At 49.2% G+C, this 21,980-nt stretch overlaps 1 protein-coding gene across 2 annotated transcripts in view; it reads left to right on the forward strand.

The window, feature by feature from the left end:
- Positions 1 to 21,980, forward strand: part of LOC140459741 (FHF complex subunit HOOK interacting protein 2A-like) — a 26,122-nt gene continuing 4,142 nt past the window's right edge. Inside the window, exons 1-14 of one of the 2 annotated variants that reach the window (XM_072554222.1) lie at positions 1 to 233; positions 1,803 to 1,881; positions 5,380 to 5,549; positions 5,652 to 5,756; positions 6,864 to 6,986; positions 8,350 to 8,580; positions 9,655 to 9,851; positions 10,171 to 10,288; positions 11,793 to 11,869; positions 14,261 to 14,453; positions 15,775 to 15,938; positions 16,933 to 17,073; positions 21,064 to 21,154; positions 21,630 to 21,773. In XM_072554222.1, coding sequence (XP_072410323.1) covers positions 189 to 233; positions 1,803 to 1,881; positions 5,380 to 5,549; positions 5,652 to 5,756; positions 6,864 to 6,986; positions 8,350 to 8,580; positions 9,655 to 9,851; positions 10,171 to 10,288; positions 11,793 to 11,869; positions 14,261 to 14,453; positions 15,775 to 15,938; positions 16,933 to 17,073; positions 21,064 to 21,154; positions 21,630 to 21,773 — 1,878 coding nt within the window. In that variant the 5' untranslated portion in view covers positions 1 to 188. Of the gene's footprint in view, positions 234 to 1,548; positions 1,653 to 1,802; positions 1,882 to 5,379; positions 5,550 to 5,651; positions 5,757 to 6,863; positions 6,987 to 8,349; positions 8,581 to 9,654; positions 9,852 to 10,170; positions 10,289 to 11,792; positions 11,870 to 14,260; positions 14,454 to 15,774; positions 15,939 to 16,932; positions 17,074 to 21,063; positions 21,155 to 21,629; positions 21,774 to 21,980 lie in introns of those variants that run through there. The other variant, XM_072554223.1, reaches the window with a different exon arrangement.

Genomic DNA, 21,980 nt, shown 5'->3' on the forward strand with positions numbered 1-21,980 from the left:
TTTAGACTGTGGCCCTCCCTTCCCATGTCCCCGGGCTCCTTCCTCCTTCTCTTGGCTCTCGACTCGGGGGGGGGGGGGGGGTGGCTGCAGGAGAAAGCCGGATCCTGGCGTCCGGGCCAGGAACGAGGAGAAACAGAGACAGAGAGAGAGAGAGACGGGGAGACGGGCTTCCACCCCGCCGGAGAGCCATGTTCAGCAAACTGACGGCGCTGCTGCAGCAGGCTGTAGACACGGTGAGAGAGACCGAGAGAGACAGAGCGAAGGGGGCAGGCTGCGGGCTGAGAGCAGGAGGACCCCGGGACCAGCGCTGCATCGGGCTGGGGCGGGTCGGTGCACAGCCATCAGACCGAGCTCCAACCGAGGAGCGGGCCGTCACCGTGGGGCTGGCAGTGCCCTTCCTTCTGAGGCAGGAGGGCCCCGGTTCAAACCCCCCCCCCCCACTACCTCCTCTCTGCATCTCTCAAGTCAGTCGATGAGCAAAGTTGTGTCTCGGGGAAGGTGGGGAACCTCTGGGTTTTTTGCTTTCTTCCCGAGGTCAGTTGTTAGTCCTTAAAATGTTTGGCTTGTTCAAAAGCTGGAGTGCCTCAGATAAACCCCCAGGGCCCAGAGTAAAACTCAGCCTCCAGACTGGAATCTTCCTTACCGCTGCAGTCTCAATTCCACCCCCCCCCCTTGGAGTTAAGCTACTGGGATGTGAGTTATCCCAGGGATTCAGAGGGATCTTGGGTGTTCAAGCGCATCGATTCCCTCAAAGTTGCCACCCAAGTCGTTGTTCAGAAAGCATATGGTGTTTTGAGCTAAAAAAATCACACAACATCAGGTTACGGTCCAACAGGTTGGACCGTAACCTGGTGTTGTGTGATGTTTAGCTCTGAGCACCCCCAGTCCAACACTGGAGTCTCCAAATTATGGCGTTGAGGCTTTCGTTCGCAAGGGGGTCGAGTTTTAAGAGCTGTGAGGTTTTTTATCCCTGCAGTCCTAAAAGACCCTGACAAGTGAGACCACCCTTGTATTATTGTGTTCAGTTCTGGTCACCCTACTATCGGAAAGATACCGAGGTTTTGGACAGGGTGCAAAGAAGGTTTACCAGGATGCGGCCTGGGCCGGAGGGCTTGCCTTACAAAGAGAGGTTGACTAAGCATGGGCTTTTCTCGCTGGAGAGAAGGAGGAAGAGAGGGTACCTGATCGAGGGATACAAGGTCATGAGAGGCATGGATAGAGTCAGTAGCCAGAGACTTTTCCCCACGGCAGGATTGACTGGCATGAGGGGGTCATCGTTTTAAGATATTAGGAGGAAGGTATAGAGGTAGGTTTTTTACGCAGGGAGTTGTGATTGCATGGTGGTGGAAACATAGTCATTCAGGACATTTAAGCGACTCCCGGACATGCACGTGGACAGCAGTGAATTGGAGGGGTGCATAGGTTAGGTTATTTTATTTTAGATTAGGAATAATCCTCGACACAACATCATAGGCCAAAGGGCCTGTTCTGTGCTGTACTTTCCTACGTTCTATGTTCTATTATCTCTGTCCAAGACAGGGGCATGACAGGTTTTCAGACAAGGCTTCTGGGTGGGGGAGGAGTGAAGCTGATATTTCAATCACTGCACCCCTGCGCTCCCTGAACCTCCCCACTTGGGAAACCCATCCTGGGCATCCTGGGTATGTATATTCTTGCTGAACATTGTCCACTCAGGTGCCACTGAACATTTGAGCTGTTTTCTCATGCAGTGGAGAGCTCAGTAATATAGTTTGTTGTTTCCTGCAATAACGGGGCTGTTTTATTTTGTTCTTTTGTTAAAGGAGGAAGAGCCCATTCAGCTTCTGGACTCCTTTATAAGCCACTGGAAAGGCATAACCAACTATTACATTGTCACGACAGGTATGTCTGCCCATACACTGCAGTTTAAATGCTGGTCCATTACTCGAGTTAAATGTTAGTTTGCAAAAGTAAAGTGAAACGTTTGTCTGGACCACGAAACAAGAGAACATTTTAAATGCAGTTTCACTGAAATATTGACAATATAATTTCACCCAATCAGCTCTTCCATTGCTCTATGCCCTGTGCGTTGACTACTCTGTATATCTGCGCCTTATACTGACAGCTACGACTATGTCTGGGGAAGGTGTTTGTGTCTGCAGTTCCTGCCTACTCACTCCCTCTCTCACAGGAAATGAATGATTAGTTTTACCTTGTGGTGAAGAAGACCCACTGGGCTAGCGTCCAACTTAGACATGCCTAGTCTACCCTGGAATGTTCCTTTCTGTGGATTGCCACCTTGCTGTGAGGGAGAGGCTTGAGTGTTCCATTGATACCAAGAGCGATGCCGTCAGGAGTTGGCAATTTTTGGCAGGGCCGCCCAAGATGGCAAGGTCAGAGGGAGGGACCAGAGAAAGCATAATTCAAAACATGTCCTCAACAGTGTTTCAGGCAGAAGACATTTGCGTGACATGGAAGGTTGTGATGGTGGATGAAGGCTGCAGCAGGTACATCTCCAGTCACAAAGGTTTCTGAGAGTTCCCTTTCATCAAGGACTGTGTCTGCTGATCCGCAACAGCATTCTCATGTTAAAAGATGTCCCCCACAAGGTGGCTACCTGGAGAAGTTCAATTTCTGCCCGGCCACAACAAGAACCCTACAACGAGGTGGTGAACAGGGACGGGATTGTGAGATCTGCTGGTCCCTAACTTGAGATTGGTACGTAGGTGATGGAATTTGACTCAACTCGGTTTGACCTCAAGAATAGGAACAGGACAGCACTTCAGCAGCTTTCCTCACAACTGAGCAGCCCCCCTTCAGGAACCCCTCTGCTCACCCTGGGAAGAGGCTAGGAAAGGTGCCCTTAGAATAGTCTATTGTCACCAACCTGGCTGGAAAACTGTATCCTTTGGACTCACGTACCTCCAGTCTGAAAACCAAAGTCGAACCTTAAATGTATGATCCCTCGTGGATAACAAGCAAAATAATCATCCAGAATGAAAATCCGCTCTCAAATTCAGGCAGGCATTGAACCAGGAAACCCTGCAGGAAATGTGAATAGCAGGCACAGGGCAACTCAGTGAAGACGGTGGTGGTCACACCTTCTTCTGGAGAGGGAAACCCAAACATCCACCCAGAAAACATGAAATTGGAATCGCTGCCAAGAATGAAATTGTAAACTAACTCTCAGGGCTCCCTCTTGGCATCAACAATCATCTTATGACTCTCCATCGATGGGCTGAAGGGCGTTTTCTATGTTGTATGAATCTATGACGCTTGTCAAGAAAACATAATTTTAAAAAAGCCTTAATTCTGAATCCATCCTGACAGACTGACTCCCCCCCGAGACCATGATTACCATTCAACAGCTTATAAATAGGATCTCTTCCAGATTTGCCAGAACCAATTCGCAGGTACTGACCCCATTAAATAGCCAAGTTCTGCTTTCTGTTTCAACATCGTGCTCTTTGCTGTATCCGTTCGAATCATATTAATCTTGGCTCAACCTGCAATGCCTGGCCTCTCAAACAAACAAAGCTTGTTAGATCTGTTCCTTTTCTTTTACCCCAGGCTGTCCCAAAGTCATTGCCAGTTCACAATTCAAAATTGATGAAAGTAGATCATAAAAATTCTGAAAATTCTGCAAAAATTCTAACGACACCAACCACAATACGTGGCCCTTCATTGATCTGACCAAGACTTTTAACTCAATACATCAGGAAGTGCGATGGATTACCCAAAGGCCACCTGTCTGGTGAAATTAGTCAGTATCCTCGTGTCTTCTCTATGACAAGATGATGGTCTTCACTGACAGGAATGTGACCAAATCCTCTGAGGTCAAGACGGGGTCAAGCAAAGATGCCCCACTCCTTTCTTCATCTTATTTCATCAAATACAAACTTCCCAGTGGTGTGGACATTGTCTGTGGGATGGATGGGAAACTTTCCAATCTCAAAAAGTTGAAATCCAAGAAAACGACACCGACCTCGCTTGTGGAACTTCAGTGCTTTGGTGACAAGGTCATCTCTGTTCTTTCAGAAGAGAATCTTCAAGCTTTGCCTCATGCCTTTGTGGAAGCAGACCAAGGAATTGGGCTCAGCCACAACCTCAAAAAAGATCAAATCCTTTACCAACTTGTGGTCCATTCCTCCGTGGAGAAATCGTCCTAAATATGGAACAGGTATCCAGGAGGTTACCTCTTATCTCAGGCTGACGTTGATGCAGAGATTCAACATTGCGTGCAATGTGAGTGCTGACTTTGGACACCGAAGGATGAGAGTCATCGACCAGCATATCATCCATGCTCATTGTACAATCTTTGTGGATAAGGCAGTCATCCTTTCGATTTCCATATGGCTCCGAAACTTGGACTCCTATAGATGCGACGTCAATGCTGTATGAAATGGATTCTTTGCGTCAAGTGGGGAGACGCATCCTTGAAGCAGTAAATAGCACCAACATCAAGATCATCTGAGACCAACTCCACTGGGCTGGCCACGTGCTTAGTTTGGCAAAAGTGAGGACTGCAGATGCTGGAAACCAGAGTCTAGATTAGAGTGGTGCTGGAAAAGCACAGCAGGTCAGGCAGCATCCGAGGAGCAGGAAAATCGACGTTTCAGGCAAAAGCCCTTTGTTTGCCTGAGTTCCAACAACTAAAGTAAATCTCTTCGCCTCGCTCAAGGAAGGCACTTGAACAAGAGGAGGACAAAGGAAATATTTCGAAGACCTCCCTCGAGAAATGCAACGTAGATGTCAAGGTATGGGAGACCCAAAATCAGACAAATTCTTTCACAGCACCCGTTAGCAAGAGGAAGTACAGTAAAGGAACCGACGCAAGGACCAAATCCACGGCCCAGAACCACCAGCCAAATGTGAGTTTGAGATGTGGCTCTCGGATCAGGCTGATCAGTTGGATAAAGACGCATAGAACCCATGACCTGTGACCTAGAACGTTCAAGATGGACAATCATTATCGTTAGCGAGTGATTAGCAGTGATAGCCCTGGAGTTATGGATAATGATGGTAGACACTTGAGGTTTCCTTCCAACATCAGGCTGATCAGGAGTCTCTCCAGCCCTTACTGCTTCGTATTTACATGTGTTGGAAGGATTTGCAAATTTAGCCACATTACGGCCCAACCTTCCTTGGCGAACAAGTCCTGGTGAGACGTGAAACCAGAGCTCCTGACTGCTCACAAAACCTCTGTACCTCATTCTGACTGCCAAAGTGACCCAGAGATCACAACCAAACCAACTCACTGGGTTTGGGCACAGAGTGGCGGGGGGGGAACTGGTGGGATGGGTTTTAATGGGAGAATTAAGGGATTGGATTTGGCTATCCTGGACTCTTCCCCAGGATCTTGACCCGCTGGAAATGTTGTTTGGCCGTTGTGCTTTACAGATGAAACGCTCCCAGTCAAACAGACGGATATTCCCTGGCGCCTGAGGCAGATGGTGGACATTCTCATTTATGAGGAGAAGCAGATGGAAAGGGGCGAGACGGGGCCGTGTATGGAGTATCTCTTACAGCACAAGATACTGGAGACTCTCTGCACACTGGCCAAGGCTGGGGTAAGGAAGGCAGGTTTATGGGGGGATGGACAGGGCATTACATGTCCCATTGAGAAAGCCATGTTCTGATGATAAATGATGTGTCTGTGTGTGTTTCTACAGTATCCCCCTGGCATGAAACAGCAAGTGCTACTCCTTATCACCAAACTGTTGGGGCAGATTCAGCAGCCAATGCTGCCTCATATCAATGTGCACCGTCCTGTGCAGGTAGGTATTTCGCTGACCAGGGCTGCTGCCATTCTTCTTTTGTGTTTCCTCCCTTTTCCCTGCCTGCTCTCCCTCCAAACGTTGTGCAGTTGCCTGTCCTCTTGTTGTGCAAGGCTTCAGGCCTGCTCAATCCCCATTGTTCATACTCCGACAGTTCACTGCAGAGCGTTGGCCTGCCCTGCTCTGTTTGGCTCAGAATACCACATGGTGTACCTAATTATAGAATCCCTACAGTGTGGAAGAAAGTCATTTGGCCCACCGAGTCCGCACCGACTCTCTGAAGAGCATCCCTCCAAGTCTCACCCGTCGACACTATCCTTGCATTTCCCATGGCTAATCCACCTAGATGGCGGCACTGTGGTTAGCACTGCTGCCTCTCAGCACTAGGGACCTGGGTTTGATTCCCACCTCGGGTGACTGTCTGTGTGGAGTTTGCCCATTCTCAGGTTCTCCGGTTTCCTTCCACAATCCAAAGATGTGTAGGTCAGGTGAATTGGCCATGTTGGATTGCCCATAATGTTAGGTGCATTCGTCAGGGGTAATTATAGGGTAGGGGAATGGGTCTGGGTGGGTTACTCTTCAGAGGGTCGGTGTTGGGCCGAAGGGCTGTTTCTATACTGTAGGCAATCTAATGTAGACTGCACATCCCTGGACACGATCAGCAATTTAGCATGGCCAATCCACCTAACCTGCACACCTTTGGACTGTGGGAGGAAACCGGAGCACCCAGAGGAAACCCACTCGGACACAGGGAGTATGTGCAAATTCCACACAGTCACCCGAGGGTAAAATTGAACCAGCGTCCCTGGTGCTGTGAAGCAGCGGTACTCACCATTCAGCCACTGTGCTGTTCTAAAGCAAAATCCTGTGAATGTCGGAACAGAAGGAGGGAAGTGCTCCACCACACCCAGCTGTTTGCCCGTCCCCTCCCCCGCCATTCCCCACAAAGAAAAAGGGGGTGGTTTGTGAAACATGTTCACTATTTGTGTCATAAAGCTTGGGTTGGTTCGATCACTAAAGATGACCGAGTGCAGTTTTAAATGGTGGATAATTAGTGACACTTGAGCAAGGCTGACAGTGCCCATGTTGTCTCTCTTGTGCTGTTAGAAGTTAATTCGTTTGTGTGGCGAGGACCTTGGATCCAAAACGGAAAAGGAGGAAGTGCAGTTTCTTACCACGGTCTGTGCGAAACTCAGCCAGGATCCCTACTTGATCAACTTCTTCATTGAGGTAGGCACGGGTCTCAGACACCAAGCTGCAGCAGCCTGTCACTGATTGTCTGAACTAAATGTACCTTGAAGGCACTTGGAGCCACAGGCTTGACCAGTTCGCAGCACTGGATGCCTCTGATTGGTGGGTTTAGCGGTGAGTTTGACTGAAGACTTGGCGTAAAGTGCACTTCATGTTTCAGAGGAGTGCAGTGGCATTGAAGGACACCAATTCATTCAAACCTCCCCCTGACCCATCTGTCCTCCTCTTACATATGTAATGGTCGGATTGATACTTTCCACAACACATCGCAGTTTACCGGTTTTAATCCTACCAAGCGTTTGATTGTACCAAGAGCTCAGGACACTTGGATTGCCAGCCAGTGCAAATCTGCATTCCCACTCAGCTTCTGGATGTGATATTAAACTGTGTGTCCCCTCAAGAGGTTGCAAAAGCTCTTCTAATATTGTTTAAGGAAGAGCAGGGTAGTTCTCTCCAAACAGACCCCACCACCAGGGATATATTTCCCTCCCCACCCATTTCCGCCTTCCACAAAGACCGTTCCCTCCGTGACTACCTGGTCAGGTCCATGCCCCTCTACAACCCACCCTCCCATCCTGGCACTTTCCCCTGCCACCGCAGGAACTGTAAAACCTGCGCCCACACCTCCTCCCTCACCTCCATCCAAGGCCCTAAAGGAGCCTTCCACATCCATCAAAGTTTTACGTGCACATCCACTAATATCATTTATTGTATCCGTTGCTCCCGATGCGGTCCCCTCTACATTGGGGAGACTGGGCGCCTCCTTGCAGAGCGCTTTAGGGAACATTTCCGAGACACCCGCACCAATCAACCAAACCGCCCCGTGGCCCAACATTTCAACTCCCCCTCCCACTCTGCCGAGGACATGGAGGTCCTGGGCCTCCTCCACCGCCGCTCCCTCACCACCAGACGCCTGGACGCTCTCTCCACGCTTCAGGCTCACTGCCTTTATTCCTGATGAAGGGCTTTTGCCCGAAACGTCAATTTCGCTGCTCGTTGGATGCTGCCTGAACTGCTGTGCTCTTCCAGCACCACTAATCCAGAATCTGGTTTCCAGCATCTGCAGTCATTGTTTTTACCTAGTTCTCCATAGAGTCCAGGCCCTGAGTCAAAATGACAACATCACACAGATTACCCGATGATATTTGCACTGGTGTTTCTGGGAGTTTGCTGTGCACATTTTAGCTCCTGCCTTTCCTGCATTGTAACAGTGATTTTCAAACGTCCTTTGCTGGATTTAAGCAGTATGAGACATTCTTGTGGTCATGAAGTGAAATATTGAATTGCAAGTCTTTCTTTCTTTCCTCATTTTTTCCTTCTTAAATGGTCTCTACGTTTTCAGAAAAAGGATTCTGCTGATTCCAGAAAATTGCTCCCCTGCTCTGTTGAGAAAGGCGAAGGTCAGCCAAAGGACGCTGTCAGGACATCCAGCTTGGCCGCAGGGGTTAGCCCGTCACCCTCTGACCGATCTCCTGTGACAAGTGCACCTTCCACGCACCTCGGTCCTCATGGGATGGATGGTCAGCCTGACAAAAGTCTGGTTAATGCCCTACTGACCCTGACTGCAAGTGAGGTACCCATCAGCATTGTTGCATACAGCAGACACAGATAATGAGAGAGGCAAGGAATTGAACCTTGGGGGCTGGGGCATTGAGTGTTACAAGATCGGGAGAGTTCTTCAGAGAGTCAATTCATTTCAGTTGTTTTTTTTTTTGCAAGAATTTCTGCCAATACTGTTTTCAAAGTAAGAACCTCATTCACCCCTCAAGTCAGTGCACTGAGGAGCACTGATTGTAAAAGTTGCATAAAAATTACCTTTCATTTCTGCAATTAACTGGGACTACATCGTTGAAGAATTCTGGTCCCCACCTTACTGACAATGTCCATCGTTTGGACTTGCCCCTCAGTGGAAATGTTTTCTTTCTGTCAACCCTTCAAGAACTTTAACAGATCGACTTTAAGATTCTATATTTTTAATGTCGTCTTTTTTTTTCTAGTGGGAACAGCTACAGTCTGTCCAGTATTTCCTGATAGCTGTAATCTCTCTGCTCCAGTTTCACATGTGTCAATCCTTTTAGCACTTTCTCAAGTGCCCTCTACCCTTTTGTAGGAAGATGGAGGCCAGGGTTGTGCACTGTAAGTGTTATCTAACCAAGGTCAAAACCAATCAGGAGGTATGGGCCTGAGATAATCACACTGGAAATTCTTGGAAACAGGAATGGAGATGCTTTGTGAATACACCAATGCCATACAGCAACTCTGAAGCAAATTTTGGTGAATACATTCTGTGGTTATTTTTATATTTCTGATTAAAAATTCCATTTTGTGCTGGGAGATTATCTTTGTAAATGTGATAATCTCCCAGCACAAAATGGAATTTTTAATCAGAAATATAAAAACAACCACAGAATGTATTCGCCAAATTTTGCTTCAGAGTCGCTGTATGGCAATGCTGTTTTCACAAAGCATCTCAATATGTTTTTGGTCTGTGAGCATTGGTGAAAAGGAAGCAATGATAGCATATCATTGTTATGGAAATATTTGCGAGGACAAGTGTGGGAGACGACTTTACAATGGTATAAGATTGCAGATGTAATATTTTAAATGTGTCATTGAATTTCATTCCATTTACTTTCCCTGTGTTTAGAAAAATCAACTGGCATTGAAGGCCTGTGAAGGCTTGCTCCTGTTGGCCACGTTACCAGAGGAAGGGGCAGCATGGTACATGGTGGAAAGCACAGCACTGTGTCAGACACTGGCTGATCGGCTGTCAGACCTTTACAGGCTGATACCGGACTCTGTTGACCCTGGACAAGTTGAATCGCTGGGAAGAGTCAACTGGCGGTACGCAAAACAATTCCACTTCATGAAATGGAGAACCCAAGCAGTAAAAGTCATACTTAGTTAGCCTTTGACCAAGACTGCTCAGACAATTACACTGAATTCACAGTGAATTACTTCTGAAGTTCAGTTATTCAGTAATGGTGGGGGAGCACAAAATATGGGATTTGGGACTGGACTAGACTGCTCTTTGAAAGAGTTAGCACAGGCATGGCAACCTGAATGGCCTGCTCCTGTGACAGATGTTTCTTTGGTTCTATCGTCAGCCTACTCTTAACAATGGTTCTTGCAGATGTCCTGATGCTATGCTCTGCACACACAGGTCACACTATGCTGCAAGTAACGTGGAAGACGCAGAGTCATTTCCAGGCAAAAAGGCTGTGGCATCTTTCTTCTCATGGCTGGACTATTGTAATCAGCTGGTAAAGGAAGCCCATAAGGTAGGCTGCTTTCAGCAGATGTATGAGTGGAAGGAGGCATATTCAGCTTTTATGTTAACGAAGGAGTGAATGTTGCGGTTAGGGACACTGATCCAGAGCCCACACATGCTCGTTCAAAAAGCCTGACACTGCAGATCAGAGCACTGACTCTTACCTGGCACTGTGGACAGCTAAGCAGGAGCCGGGCACTCACTCACTCGGGAAGGGACAGGATGCTCGTGGAAGGTATCCCAGCTCCAACTAAACATGAACTTTTTAAACAGTTATGTTAGTCAGAAGGCCACTCTCTCCAGTTCTGTTTTGTTGTGAACCAGTTGTCTTGAGTGGGATTAGAACAGAGTGAAGGAGTTCAGGTTGTGTTTCGATTGGGGGTTTAATGTTGCAGGGAACGAACTGACAGTACATTGGTAACCTCCTAGTGATGCTTCCAAAGAGATGGCTCGTGCATTTACGACAAGATAGTTGAATGGAGACAACGGTCTGCCACTGATGACAGAAAGAATCCACCTTCTCATTTGAAATAATTCTCATTTCTAAAAATGTGTTGTGGTATATCACCTCGACAGTCATTTGGAAAATTGGTGAAAATGGATAATTTACCCACAGGAAGATCTGGAGTGAGTTCCAGGAATGATGAACTTCAGTTAGACGTTAGACTGGAGCAGTTAGGTCTGTTTTCTTTGGAGAAAAGAAAGCTGAGAGGATATTTGACATGCCTCTTCAAAATGATGAGGAATCTGGACATGGCAAAGAGGGGAGGAACTGTTTTTGAAGGACTCAAGAATGACAGGGCACAGATTGGAAGTGATTCTAAGTGTGGCTCAGTGGTTGGCACTGCTGCCTCACAGCGCCAGGGACCTGGGTTCAATTCCCACCTCGGGCAACTGTCTGTGTGGAGTTTGCACATTCTCCCCCATGTCTGTGTGGGTTTCCTCCGGGTGCTCCGGTTTCCTCCCACAGTCCAAAGATGTGCAGGTCAGGTGAATTGGCCATGCTAAATTGCCCAAAGTGTTAGGTGCATTAGTCAGGGGTAGGTCAGGGAGTAGGTCAGTGTGGACTTGTTGGGCCGAAGGGCCTGTTTCCGCACTGTGGGGAATCTAATCTAATCTTAAAGAAGCAAAAGCAACATGAGAACAAGATTTTCACACAGTAAGTGGTAAAGGGCTGGAACAAATTGCCCTTGAGGCACATTCAGTCAAAGCATTCAATAGACGACACTGTTACCTGACAAGGAAGAATGTGCGTGGTTTTCGGGAGTATGACACCAAGTGTACGACTGATCTCGCCTTTCAGAAAAAGCTTCTGGGCTCCTGTTGGTGATTCAGTGTCCCCAGAATTCTGGCCTGCGAGCTTGGGCGATTCACAAACAACCCTGTCATCTGTCAGTCTGTTTGCGAGCCACCCTGGCTGACAGGCCCCGTCCTGTGTTGTACTCAGAGCTCGCCTCTGCCTGTGTCCAGAGTCGATGATGACTCACGTTTCCATTTGCTCTTCCATGCCTCAGGTAACTGCAGCTGCTATGGCCCAGGAAATCAGAAGACGTTTCTTTGTTACAGTCTTGGAGCCACAACTATTGCAGGTGTAAGTAGTTGTTACTCTCTTCTTGAAAAAAATACGGGCCATTAAACTATCACTAAGCATTTCCACCTGCTGTGAGAAACTGTGCTCAGTCATAGATTCATACAGCACAAAGAAGGCCCTTCGGCCCACTGACATAACTGCTACGACAAGTGCGCTCATCCTAATTTCCTGCACTTGTCCCATATACTTGAATGTTAGGATATCTTAAGTACTCACTCAAATATCTTTCAAAAGGTTGTAATGTTTTCAGCCTCCACTACATTCCCAGGCAATGCATTTCAGATTCCCACCACCCACTGACTGAAAAAGCTTTTTCTCCAAATCCTCTCTGAATCTCTTGTCACTTACTCTAAAGCTATGCCATCTCGTGATTCAACCAAGGGGAACAGTTGCTCTCTATTCACCCTCCAAACCCCTCTTAATCACACACATCTTGAGGGAGACTCAGAGCTCTGGCTTCTGCAGCTGGGAGAATTCCTGCAAATGTGGTAATCAAGGATACTGGCAGCATCCAGTTCATGTGACATGGGGAACATAACCTCTCCTAACATCTCTCAAATTTGCAATTAACGCTTTAGACTAGAATTATTAGACTTATTTTGTTAGATTTCCAACTCTATCACTAAGGTGATGAAAATGTTAATTGTAGTTATCACTACTGTAAATCTGTAGGGGAAGAAAGGCTTAACCAATCAGGTATATATTTACATCACTTTGAGTAAAAGGTGCTCCCTTTATCAGATGTGACCTTGGAATCCCCCTTTGTTCCCCATGAGCAAACCCGTCTGTCTTGATTCACTCCCTTCATCCACGTTGTCTGACCAGCTAAAGAAACTGATCTGCCAATTCCATTCACACCTTATGTTACCAAAGTCACTGACAATGGATCCCAGTTGCCCTTGAAAAAGTGGTGCTAAGTGGCTTTCTTGCAGCCCATGTGGCGTAGGTACAATGCTGTTTGGGCAAGAGTTCCACCCAGTGCCACTGAAGAACTGACTGATACACTGCCAAGTCAGGATGGTAGGTGGCTTGGAGACGAACTTCCAGATTATGGTGTCTTCACTTGTCTGCTGCCCCTTGTCCGTCTCAAGGGTTTTTTTTAGATTAGATTACTTACAGTGTGGAAACAGGCCCTTCGGCCCAACAAGTCCACACCGCCCCGCCGAAGCGCAACCCACCCATACCCCTACATCTACCCCTACCTAACACTACGGGTAATTTAGCATGGCCAATTCACCTGACCTGCACATCTTTGGACTGTGGGAGGAAACCGGAGCACCCGGAGGAAACCCACGCAGACACGGGGAGAACGTGCAAACTCCACACAGTTAGTGACCTGAGGCGGGAATTGAACCCGGATCTCTGGCGCTGTGAGGCAGCAGTGCTAACCACTGTGCCACCGTGCCGCCCCGAAATCACCGGTTGAAATCACCGGTTTGGAAGATGCTGTCAGGAGAGCCTTGGTGAGTTCCTGTAGTACATCATGGGGATGACACACACAGCTGACATTGTAAGTCAGTGTTGGACGGTGTGTGATGGATGGGATGCCAATCAAATAAGACCATAAGACGCAGGAGTGGAAGCAAGGCCATTCGGCCCATCGAGCCCACTCTGCCATTTACTCATGGCTAATGGGCGTTTCAATTCCACTTACCGGCACTCTCCTTGTAGCCCTTAATTCCAGGCGAGAACAAGAATTTATCAGTCTCTGCCTTGAAGACACCCAACGTCTCGGCCTCTACTGCGCTCCGTGGCAATGAATTCCACAGGCCCACCACTCTGGCTGAAGAATTGTCTCCTCATTTCCATTCTAAATTGAACCCCTCTAATTTTAAGGCTGTGCTCATGGGTCCTAGTCTCCCCGCCTAATGGAAACAAATTTGCAGCGTCCACCCTTTCAAAGCCATGCATTATCTTGTAAGTTTCTATTAGATCTCCCCTCAACCTTCTAAACTCTAATGAATACAGTCCCGGGATCTTCAGCCGATCATCATATGTTCGGCCAACCATTGGCAGGGATCATCCGTGTGAAAAATGAGTTGTTCAGACCTGGATCGTGAGAACTGGTTGAGTGTGGTTTGAAGCCGCACTCATCCAGGCAAATGAAGAGTACTCCATCACACTCCTGACCTATACCATATCAACAATGGACAGGCTATGGGGAGTCAGGAGGTGAGTTCGTCGCCACAAAGTTGCTAGTCTCTGTCCTGTTTTTGTGGCTACAGTATTTGCATTCATTTCTGAACAATGGTAACCCATAGGATTATCCAGTTCTAAGGCTTGCTGTGCCAAACGTTATGCTGAAAATTTTTCCCTCTTCAGCAGAAACTGCTGCTCTGATCAGGACTTTCTTGAAGCCGTGGCGTAATAGCTTGACTGTGTTGTCCACAGATCTGAGATGGGGATTCTCTTATCCACTGCACTGCTGATGGGGGTCGTGATGCATACCACAGCGTCCCGGTTGCTGGATGAACTCGTTTTGTTTTTACTGGGAGACCAGAGAGAGGCGGAGGTGCCCACAGAACCAGCCCCCCACACGCTCCGCAGCCAGCTGATAGAACGTTGCAACCATCTATCCGATGAGGTGACATCACAATTCTCTAGTGGTATTTTAGGTAATGGGTAGATGCCACAGGTAGGTGCACTGACCTCAGCAATGGTGCGGTTCAGAACACACAACAAAAAGGAACAGGGATTGGCCATTTGATAGGTTCAAGGCTGAACATTCCTCACATCCACTTTCCTGCCTTCCTGATCAAGAATCGATCTATCTCATCTGAAACATACACAAGGACTCTGGCCCACAGTTCTTTGTGACGAGAAGTTAGAAAGATTTACAACCCTCTGAGAAAAGAAATTCCTCCTCGTCCAAGTCTTAAATTGGCACTCTCTTACTTTGATACTTATTTTGGCTAATCTGTCATTTCTCATCTCCACTTTACTACATTTTTGACATAACCCTTGATTCCCGACTGAACCCGAATCTATCTCAGCGTTAAAAATACACAAGGACTCTGTCCCCATAGCTGTCTGTGACAAAGAGTTCCAAAGGCTCTCAACCCTCTCAGACAAGAAATTCCTCCTCATCTCAATCTTTATTCACAGATGATACTGTCTGGTCCTAGATTCTCCCTTGAGGCGAAACAATCCTCCTCGCATTTACCCTGTCAAGCCCCTGAAGAATCCTAAATGTATCAATGAGATCACCTCTCAGTTTAGGCGAAAGTGAGGACTGCAGATGCTGGAGATCAGAGTCAAGATTAGAGTGGTGCTGGAAAAGCACAGCAGGTCAGGCAGCATCCGAGGAGCAGGAAAATCAACACTTCGGGTAAAAGCCCTTCCTCAGAAATACCTGATGAAGGGCTTTTGCCTGAAGCATTGATTTTCCTGCTCCTCGGATGCTGCCTGACCTGCTGTGCTTTTCCAGCACCACTTGAATCTTGACTCACCTCTGTCTTCTCAACCCCAGTGAGTAGAGTCTCACCCTATTTAACCTTTGCTCATAAAACAGTGCCTGCATACCAGCAGCATTATCCTTGTGAGCTTGCCCTGAACTGCCTCCGATGAAGTACTTTTTCTCAATTAAGGGAACCAAAACTGCCCTCAGTACTCGAGATTTTGTCTCACCAGTACCTTGTCCAGTTGCCTAGACTTCCTTTCCAACTGCCTTGAAATTGGTGCCAACATTCCCTTAGCCTTCCTGATTTAGCCTCACACGCTCATCCAGTTTTGCTTAAAGGTTAGTCAGCTGCTGAACTGAAAACTTCTGTCAACGAGATACATACTGAATATAGTATCCGAGCTGGACAGTCTTGCCTCTGGCTCGATCTCAGTTTGATAGCTTGAAGCTCATTGTGTATTTGCAGCTATGTGAGTGAGTTGCCTTCTTTCTACTTTTCCCACAGATCAGTATAGCCACACTGAGATTCTTTGAACAGCTCTTACAGAAACCTCAGGAACATATAATTTATAACCTTGTGCTACGGAACTTGATGAGCTGCTGCTACATCGGAAACAGTACTGGACTTGAGGAAAGAGCTGCAGACAACGAACAACTGGATGAGATGGAGTAAGGGGATTCAAGTTGACTTGACATTGCACTGTGGTTTCAGTGACGGTGTGAAATTTGGGTGGTTTTTAACCAGTTTGCTTCACTGGCAAAACTTCTGGGTCTAAGCTAGGTGACGCACCTCAGTTTGTGCTCTTGCTTTTTACTCACTGCTTTTCCCTTTTTGAACTTCAGGTGCTGGGAGCTTTGGGAAAGGCTGCTGTGAGTGCTGCTCACACCGTGCCGAAATCAACTCGACCTGGCATGTGAAATATATTAACAGGAGTGTTAACATAAACTTCACATGCAGTCCATGAGATTTTGTCTTGGAAACTGAAGCGGCCCTATAAACATGAGAAGCTTGGACAGATGTTTAGTGTCCCGAACAGCAGACCCTTCTTGTCAATCAGCTTTGAGTGTGTAGATAGTGATAGACACCTATGCAGTTTTAAACCATGGTTTCCTTCACATTAACCAGGATGAGGATTGCATTGGATGACAGCCATAAATGGTGGCAGGGTGAGGGGGCTATTCCTTGATTCAGTGCATCCAGCTGTCAGATTACCAATTTTAGTTGCAATGCCTGTCCTTTGTCATTACACACCCTAATGTTTAGCATATAAATAGAAAACAATGCCATAAATAGTCACATTTCAGGCTAGATACTGATTTTTCTTACAGAGCCGGGCAATTTTTATTTATTTAATCATGAAATATGGGTACTGGCCAATCCTAATTCTCCTTGAGATGGTGGTGAGAAATTAGGTGACTGTTGGGCCATCTGAGAGGGTAACTGAGGATTATTCACATTCATATGCACCTCGAGTCACGTACAGGCCAGATTTCCTTCCCCAGCTCGCGAGGTTACATTTGAAGGGTGCCTGTGTGTTATCAGTTCAGTAAAATAACCACTATCTTGTGCCACCCTCTTCTGGAAGAGTGGAATAATGTCATGGAAGGTGAGCCATTGGGCCTGACCCAAAGAGGTCAAACTCCATTCATTTTATTTTTCCAGAGAATTTGAAGAAGATCCTTTCTTCACTGACATATACACAGGCGGCAGATTCCCTGCTTCTGACTGGCTTGTTCCACCAGCAGCAATGCAAAAGACAACAAAAGCTGATGGGAAACCAGAAGTTAACAGAATAGTCAACAGGTGAGTGCCAGACCTCAGCTTCCCGCCCCCTGAAAAGTGAGGGCCAGACCTCGGCTTCCCGCCCCCTGAAAAGTGAGGGCCAGACCTCGGCTTCCCGCCCCCTGAAAAGTGAGGGCCAGACCTCGGCTTCCCGCCCCCTGAAAAGTGAGGGCCAGACCTCGGCTTCCCGCCCCCTGAAAAGTGAGGGCCAGACCTCGGCTTCCCGCCCCCTGAAAAGTGAGGGCCAGACCTCGGCTTCCCGCCCCCTGAAAAGTGAGGGCCAGACCTCGGCTTCCCGCCCCCTGAAAAGTGAGGGCCAGACCTCGGCTTCCCGCCCCCTGAAAAGTGAGGGCCAGACCTCGGCTTCCCGCCCCCTGAAAAGTGAGGGCCAGACCTCGGCTTCCCGCCCCCTGAAAAGTGAGGGCCAGACCTCGGCTTCCCGCCCCCTGAAAAGTGAGGGCCAGACCTCGGCTTCCCGCCCCCTGAAAAGTGAGGGCCAGACCTCGGCTTCCCGCCCCCTGAAAAGTGAGGGCCAGACCTCGGCTTCCCGCCCCCTGAAAAGTGAGGGCCAGACCTCGGCTTCCCGCCCCCTGAAAAGTGAGGGCCAGACCTCGGCTTCCCGCCCCCTGAAAAGTGAGGGCCAGACCTCGGCTTCCCGCCCCCTGAAAAGTGAGGGCCAGACCTCGGCTTCCCGCCCCCTGAAAAGTGAGGGCCAGACCTCGGCTTCCCGCCCCCTGAAAAGTGAGGGCCAGACCTCGGCTTCCCGCCCCCTGAAAAGTGAGGGCCAGACCTCGGCTTCCCGCCCCCTGAAAAGTGAGGGCCAGACCTCGGCTTCCCGCCCCCTGAAAAGTGAGGGCCAGACCTCGGCTTCCCGCCCCCTGAAAAGTGAGGGCCAGACCTCGGCTTCCCGCCCCCTGAAAAGTGAGGGCCAGACCTCGGCTTCCCGCCCCCTGAAAAGTGAGGGCCAGACCTCGGCTTCCCGCCCCCTGAAAAGTGAGGGCCAGACCTCGGCTTCCCGCCCCCTGAAAAGTGAGGGCCAGACCTCGGCTTCCCGCCCCCTGAAAAGTGAGGGCCAGACCTCGGCTTCCCGCCCCCTGAAAAGTGAGGGCCAGACCTCGGCTTCCCGCCCCCTGAAAAGTGAGGGCCAGACCTCGGCTTCCCGCCCCCTGAAAAGTGAGGGCCAGACCTCGGCTTCCCGCCCCCTGAAAAGTGAGGGCCAGACCTCGGCTTCCCGCCCCCTGAAAAGTGAGGGCCAGACCTCGGCTTCCCGCCCCCTGAAAAGTGAGGGCCAGACCTCGGCTTCCCGCCCCCTGAAAAGTGAGGGCCAGACCTCGGCTTCCCGCCCCCTGAAAAGTGAGGGCCAGACCTCGGCTTCCCGCCCCCTGAAAAGTGAGGGCCAGACCTCGGCTTCCCGCCCCCTGAAAAGTGAGGGCCAGACCTCGGCTTCCCGCCCCCTGAAAAGTGAGGGCCAGACCTCGGCTTCCCGCCCCCTGAAAAGTGAGGGCCAGACCTCGGCTTCCCGCCCCCTGAAAAGTGAGGGCCAGACCTCGGCTTCCCGCCCCCTGAAAAGTGAGGGCCAGACCTCGGCTTCCCGCCCCCTGAAAAGTGAGGGCCAGACCTCGGCTTCCCGCCCCCTGAAAAGTGAGGGCCAGACCTCGGCTTCCCGCCCCCTGAAAAGTGAGGGCCAGACCTCGGCTTCCCGCCCCCTGAAAAGTGAGGGCCAGACCTCGGCTTCCCGCCCCCTGAAAAGTGAGGGCCAGACCTCGGCTTCCCGCCCCCTGAAAAGTGAGGGCCAGACCTCGGCTTCCCGCCCCCTGAAAAGTGAGGGCCAGACCTCGGCTTCCCGCCCCCTGAAAAGTGAGGGCCAGACCTCGGCTTCCCGCCCCCTGAAAAGTGAGGGCCAGACCTCGGCTTCCCGCCCCCTGAAAAGTGAGGGCCAGACCTCGGCTTCCCGCCCCCTGAAAAGTGAGGGCCAGACCTCGGCTTCCCGCCCCCTGAAAAGTGAGGGCCAGACCTCGGCTTCCCGCCCCCTGAAAAGTGAGGGCCAGACCTCGGCTTCCCGCCCCCTGAAAAGTGAGGGCCAGACCTCGGCTTCCCGCCCCCTGAAAAGTGAGGGCCAGACCTCGGCTTCCCGCCCCCTGAAAAGTGAGGGCCAGACCTCGGCTTCCCGCCCCCTGAAAAGTGAGGGCCAGACCTCGGCTTCCCGCCCCCTGAAAAGTGAGGGCCAGACCTCGGCTTCCCGCCCCCTGAAAAGTGAGGGCCAGACCTCGGCTTCCCGCCCCCTGAAAAGTGAGGGCCAGACCTCGGCTTCCCGCCCCCTGAAAAGTGAGGGCCAGACCTCGGCTTCCCGCCCCCTGAAAAGTGAGGGCCAGACCTCGGCTTCCCGCCCCCTGAAAAGTGAGGGCCAGACCTCGGCTTCCCGCCCCCTGAAAAGTGAGGGCCAGACCTCGGCTTCCCGCCCCCTGAAAAGTGAGGGCCAGACCTCGGCTTCCCGCCCCCTGAAAAGTGAGGGCCAGACCTCGGCTTCCCGCCCCCTGAAAAGTGAGGGCCAGACCTCGGCTTCCCGCCCCCTGAAAAGTGAGGGCCAGACCTCGGCTTCCCGCCCCCTGAAAAGTGAGGGCCAGACCTCGGCTTCCCGCCCCCTGAAAAGTGAGGACCAGACCTCGGCTTCCCGCCCCCTGAAAAGTGATGGCCAGATCTCAGCTTCCCGGCTCCTGAAAAGTGAGTGCCAGATCTCAGCTCCCTGCTCCTGAAAAGTGAGGGCCAGACCTCAGCTTCCTGCCCCCTGAAAAGTGAGGGCCAGATCTTAGCTTCCCTTGCTGTCAACATGTGAATGTCACAGAGTCATACAGCATAGAAACAGAACCTTCAGTCCAACTCATACATGCCAACCAGATCATCTCAACTGATCTCGTCCCTTTGCTAGCATTTGGCTCTAAACCTTTCCTGTTCACGTACTCACCCTGTGTCACTTTGCTTGGCAACAGTCCCAAGGCCCTACCATTAAGTATATAAGTCCTGCCCTGATTTACCTTACCAACCTGCAACACCTCACATTAAACTGCATCTGCCATTCCTTGGCCCTTAGCCCATCAATCCCTTGAATCGATGCCCACATGTAACTCATTCCTGGATATATGTTGTTCTCCACAAACACCACTGCTGTTGCTCTCAATTAGTTTCCAGTCTATTACTCACTCTTGGGTATCTGTTATTCTCTATACAAACACCCCAGACTTCTCAATTAAATTCCAGTCTGTTACTCACTCTTGGGTATCTGTTATTCTCTATACAAACACCCCAAACTTCTCAATTAGATTCCAATTTGTAACTCATTCTCCAAAATCTGTTATTCTGTGCGTGTTGTTTGTAATTATTTCTCTGTGCTATTGTGCGTTCAATCTGTAATTTTCTATCTGTGATCACTTGTGTCAGAAAGATTACAGTATCATCCAGGAAATTCTAGTTTGGTACGAGAGAAGTGTGGCCTTGGAGAGAGTCAGATAGGACTCAGTCCCACAACCCCAAAAGGAAAGACTAGCACCTTTCTTGAACACCAAACACTCCAAAGTACTTTGCAGCCATGAAGTATTTTTGAAATGCAGTGAATTATTGAAAATGTAGCAGTCAATTGATGTCAAACTCTGACAATTAGCAGATAAGCTGCTTGTGTGAGCTTGACTAAATATCAGTCTGGACACGAGGAATTACTCCCTTCTTTAATGTAGTGCTAGAGAATCTTATATGTCAATGTGAGTGGGTTGATATGCCCTTATTCATCCACAGCCAACACCTCCAACAGTGTTGTACCCGCTCAGTGTTACACAGTGTGTGTCAGCTTGGACTTAAGGTGTTGAAGTGGAACATTAACCCACAACCTTTTGTTAGCAAACCAACAGTTCTGCTCACTGCGTCATAGCTAACACTGAATGGGAAAGACTAAAAAGCAAAGATCCAAGTCCTCAACCGGTTCCGCTGTAAGAATTTAACTTGTGTGTATTTGTGTTCCAGCTTTTTGTGTCTCGTTCCTGACACAGTGAAAACCTCTCACCTTGTGGCAGGCTGTGGGTACGACACATACCTCGTGGATGCACATCGAATGGTAAGCCGATTGTTTGCCTTGCTGGTGTAGAAAAATGGTGTCTATTCCATACAACTGAAGTTTCCCTGTAGCCTTGTACAAACAATTAAAAAGTAAAATTTGTTCCCAATGTCTAAAACAAAATGCTGCAATTACACACTCCATCTTTGGGGAATTGTGTTAGAAATGTACTTCTGAGGTATAGGTCACATTCCAACAGCAGGGAATGAAAATGAACCTTTCTCCAACAATGTTGGTACAGCCTATACTCATTACAGCAGCACCTGAAACAATGCATCATCCCACCCAAGTTTGCCTGGTTCTGCTGTTTGACATGTATCTGTGTTGTCCTGAGACTCTTGGTAGACATTAATGTTCTCTGAGCAATTTACAGCTTATGCTTACGAAAGCCTTAAGTGTCTGCTTCCAAAGATATGATGCATCCTACTGACATAGTGTAGATTTCCAGGCTATATTCCTGTTCTGTGATTTGTAGTTCCAGGGTTGCTGTGTCAATGCCAAGGACTGGAAGTGGCCACATGTCCCCAGCAATGTGGAAAGCTGTGACTCAGGCGGGCTATTTTACGAAGGTCATTTCCTGAAAGTCCTGTTTGACAGAATGGCACAGATCTTGGATCAGGTAACTATCAAAAGAAAAGGGACAGCAGAACTTCAGGTGATTGATTATCACAGGCTTGAGAATGATGGTTTCCGTATTTCCTGGCCGTGACTCAGTGCACAATCCATGCCAGATTAGATTCTGCAGCAGGGTCAGCTGTGGCTCAGTGGGTTGCATTTCAACTCAATCAGGAGGTAATGGATCCAGGTCCTACTCCAGAGACTGAAG

The sequence above is a fragment of the Chiloscyllium punctatum genome, chromosome 35 (assembly GCF_047496795.1).
Source record: "Chiloscyllium punctatum isolate Juve2018m chromosome 35, sChiPun1.3, whole genome shotgun sequence".
NCBI classification, from domain to species: domain Eukaryota; kingdom Metazoa; phylum Chordata; class Chondrichthyes; order Orectolobiformes; family Hemiscylliidae; genus Chiloscyllium; species Chiloscyllium punctatum.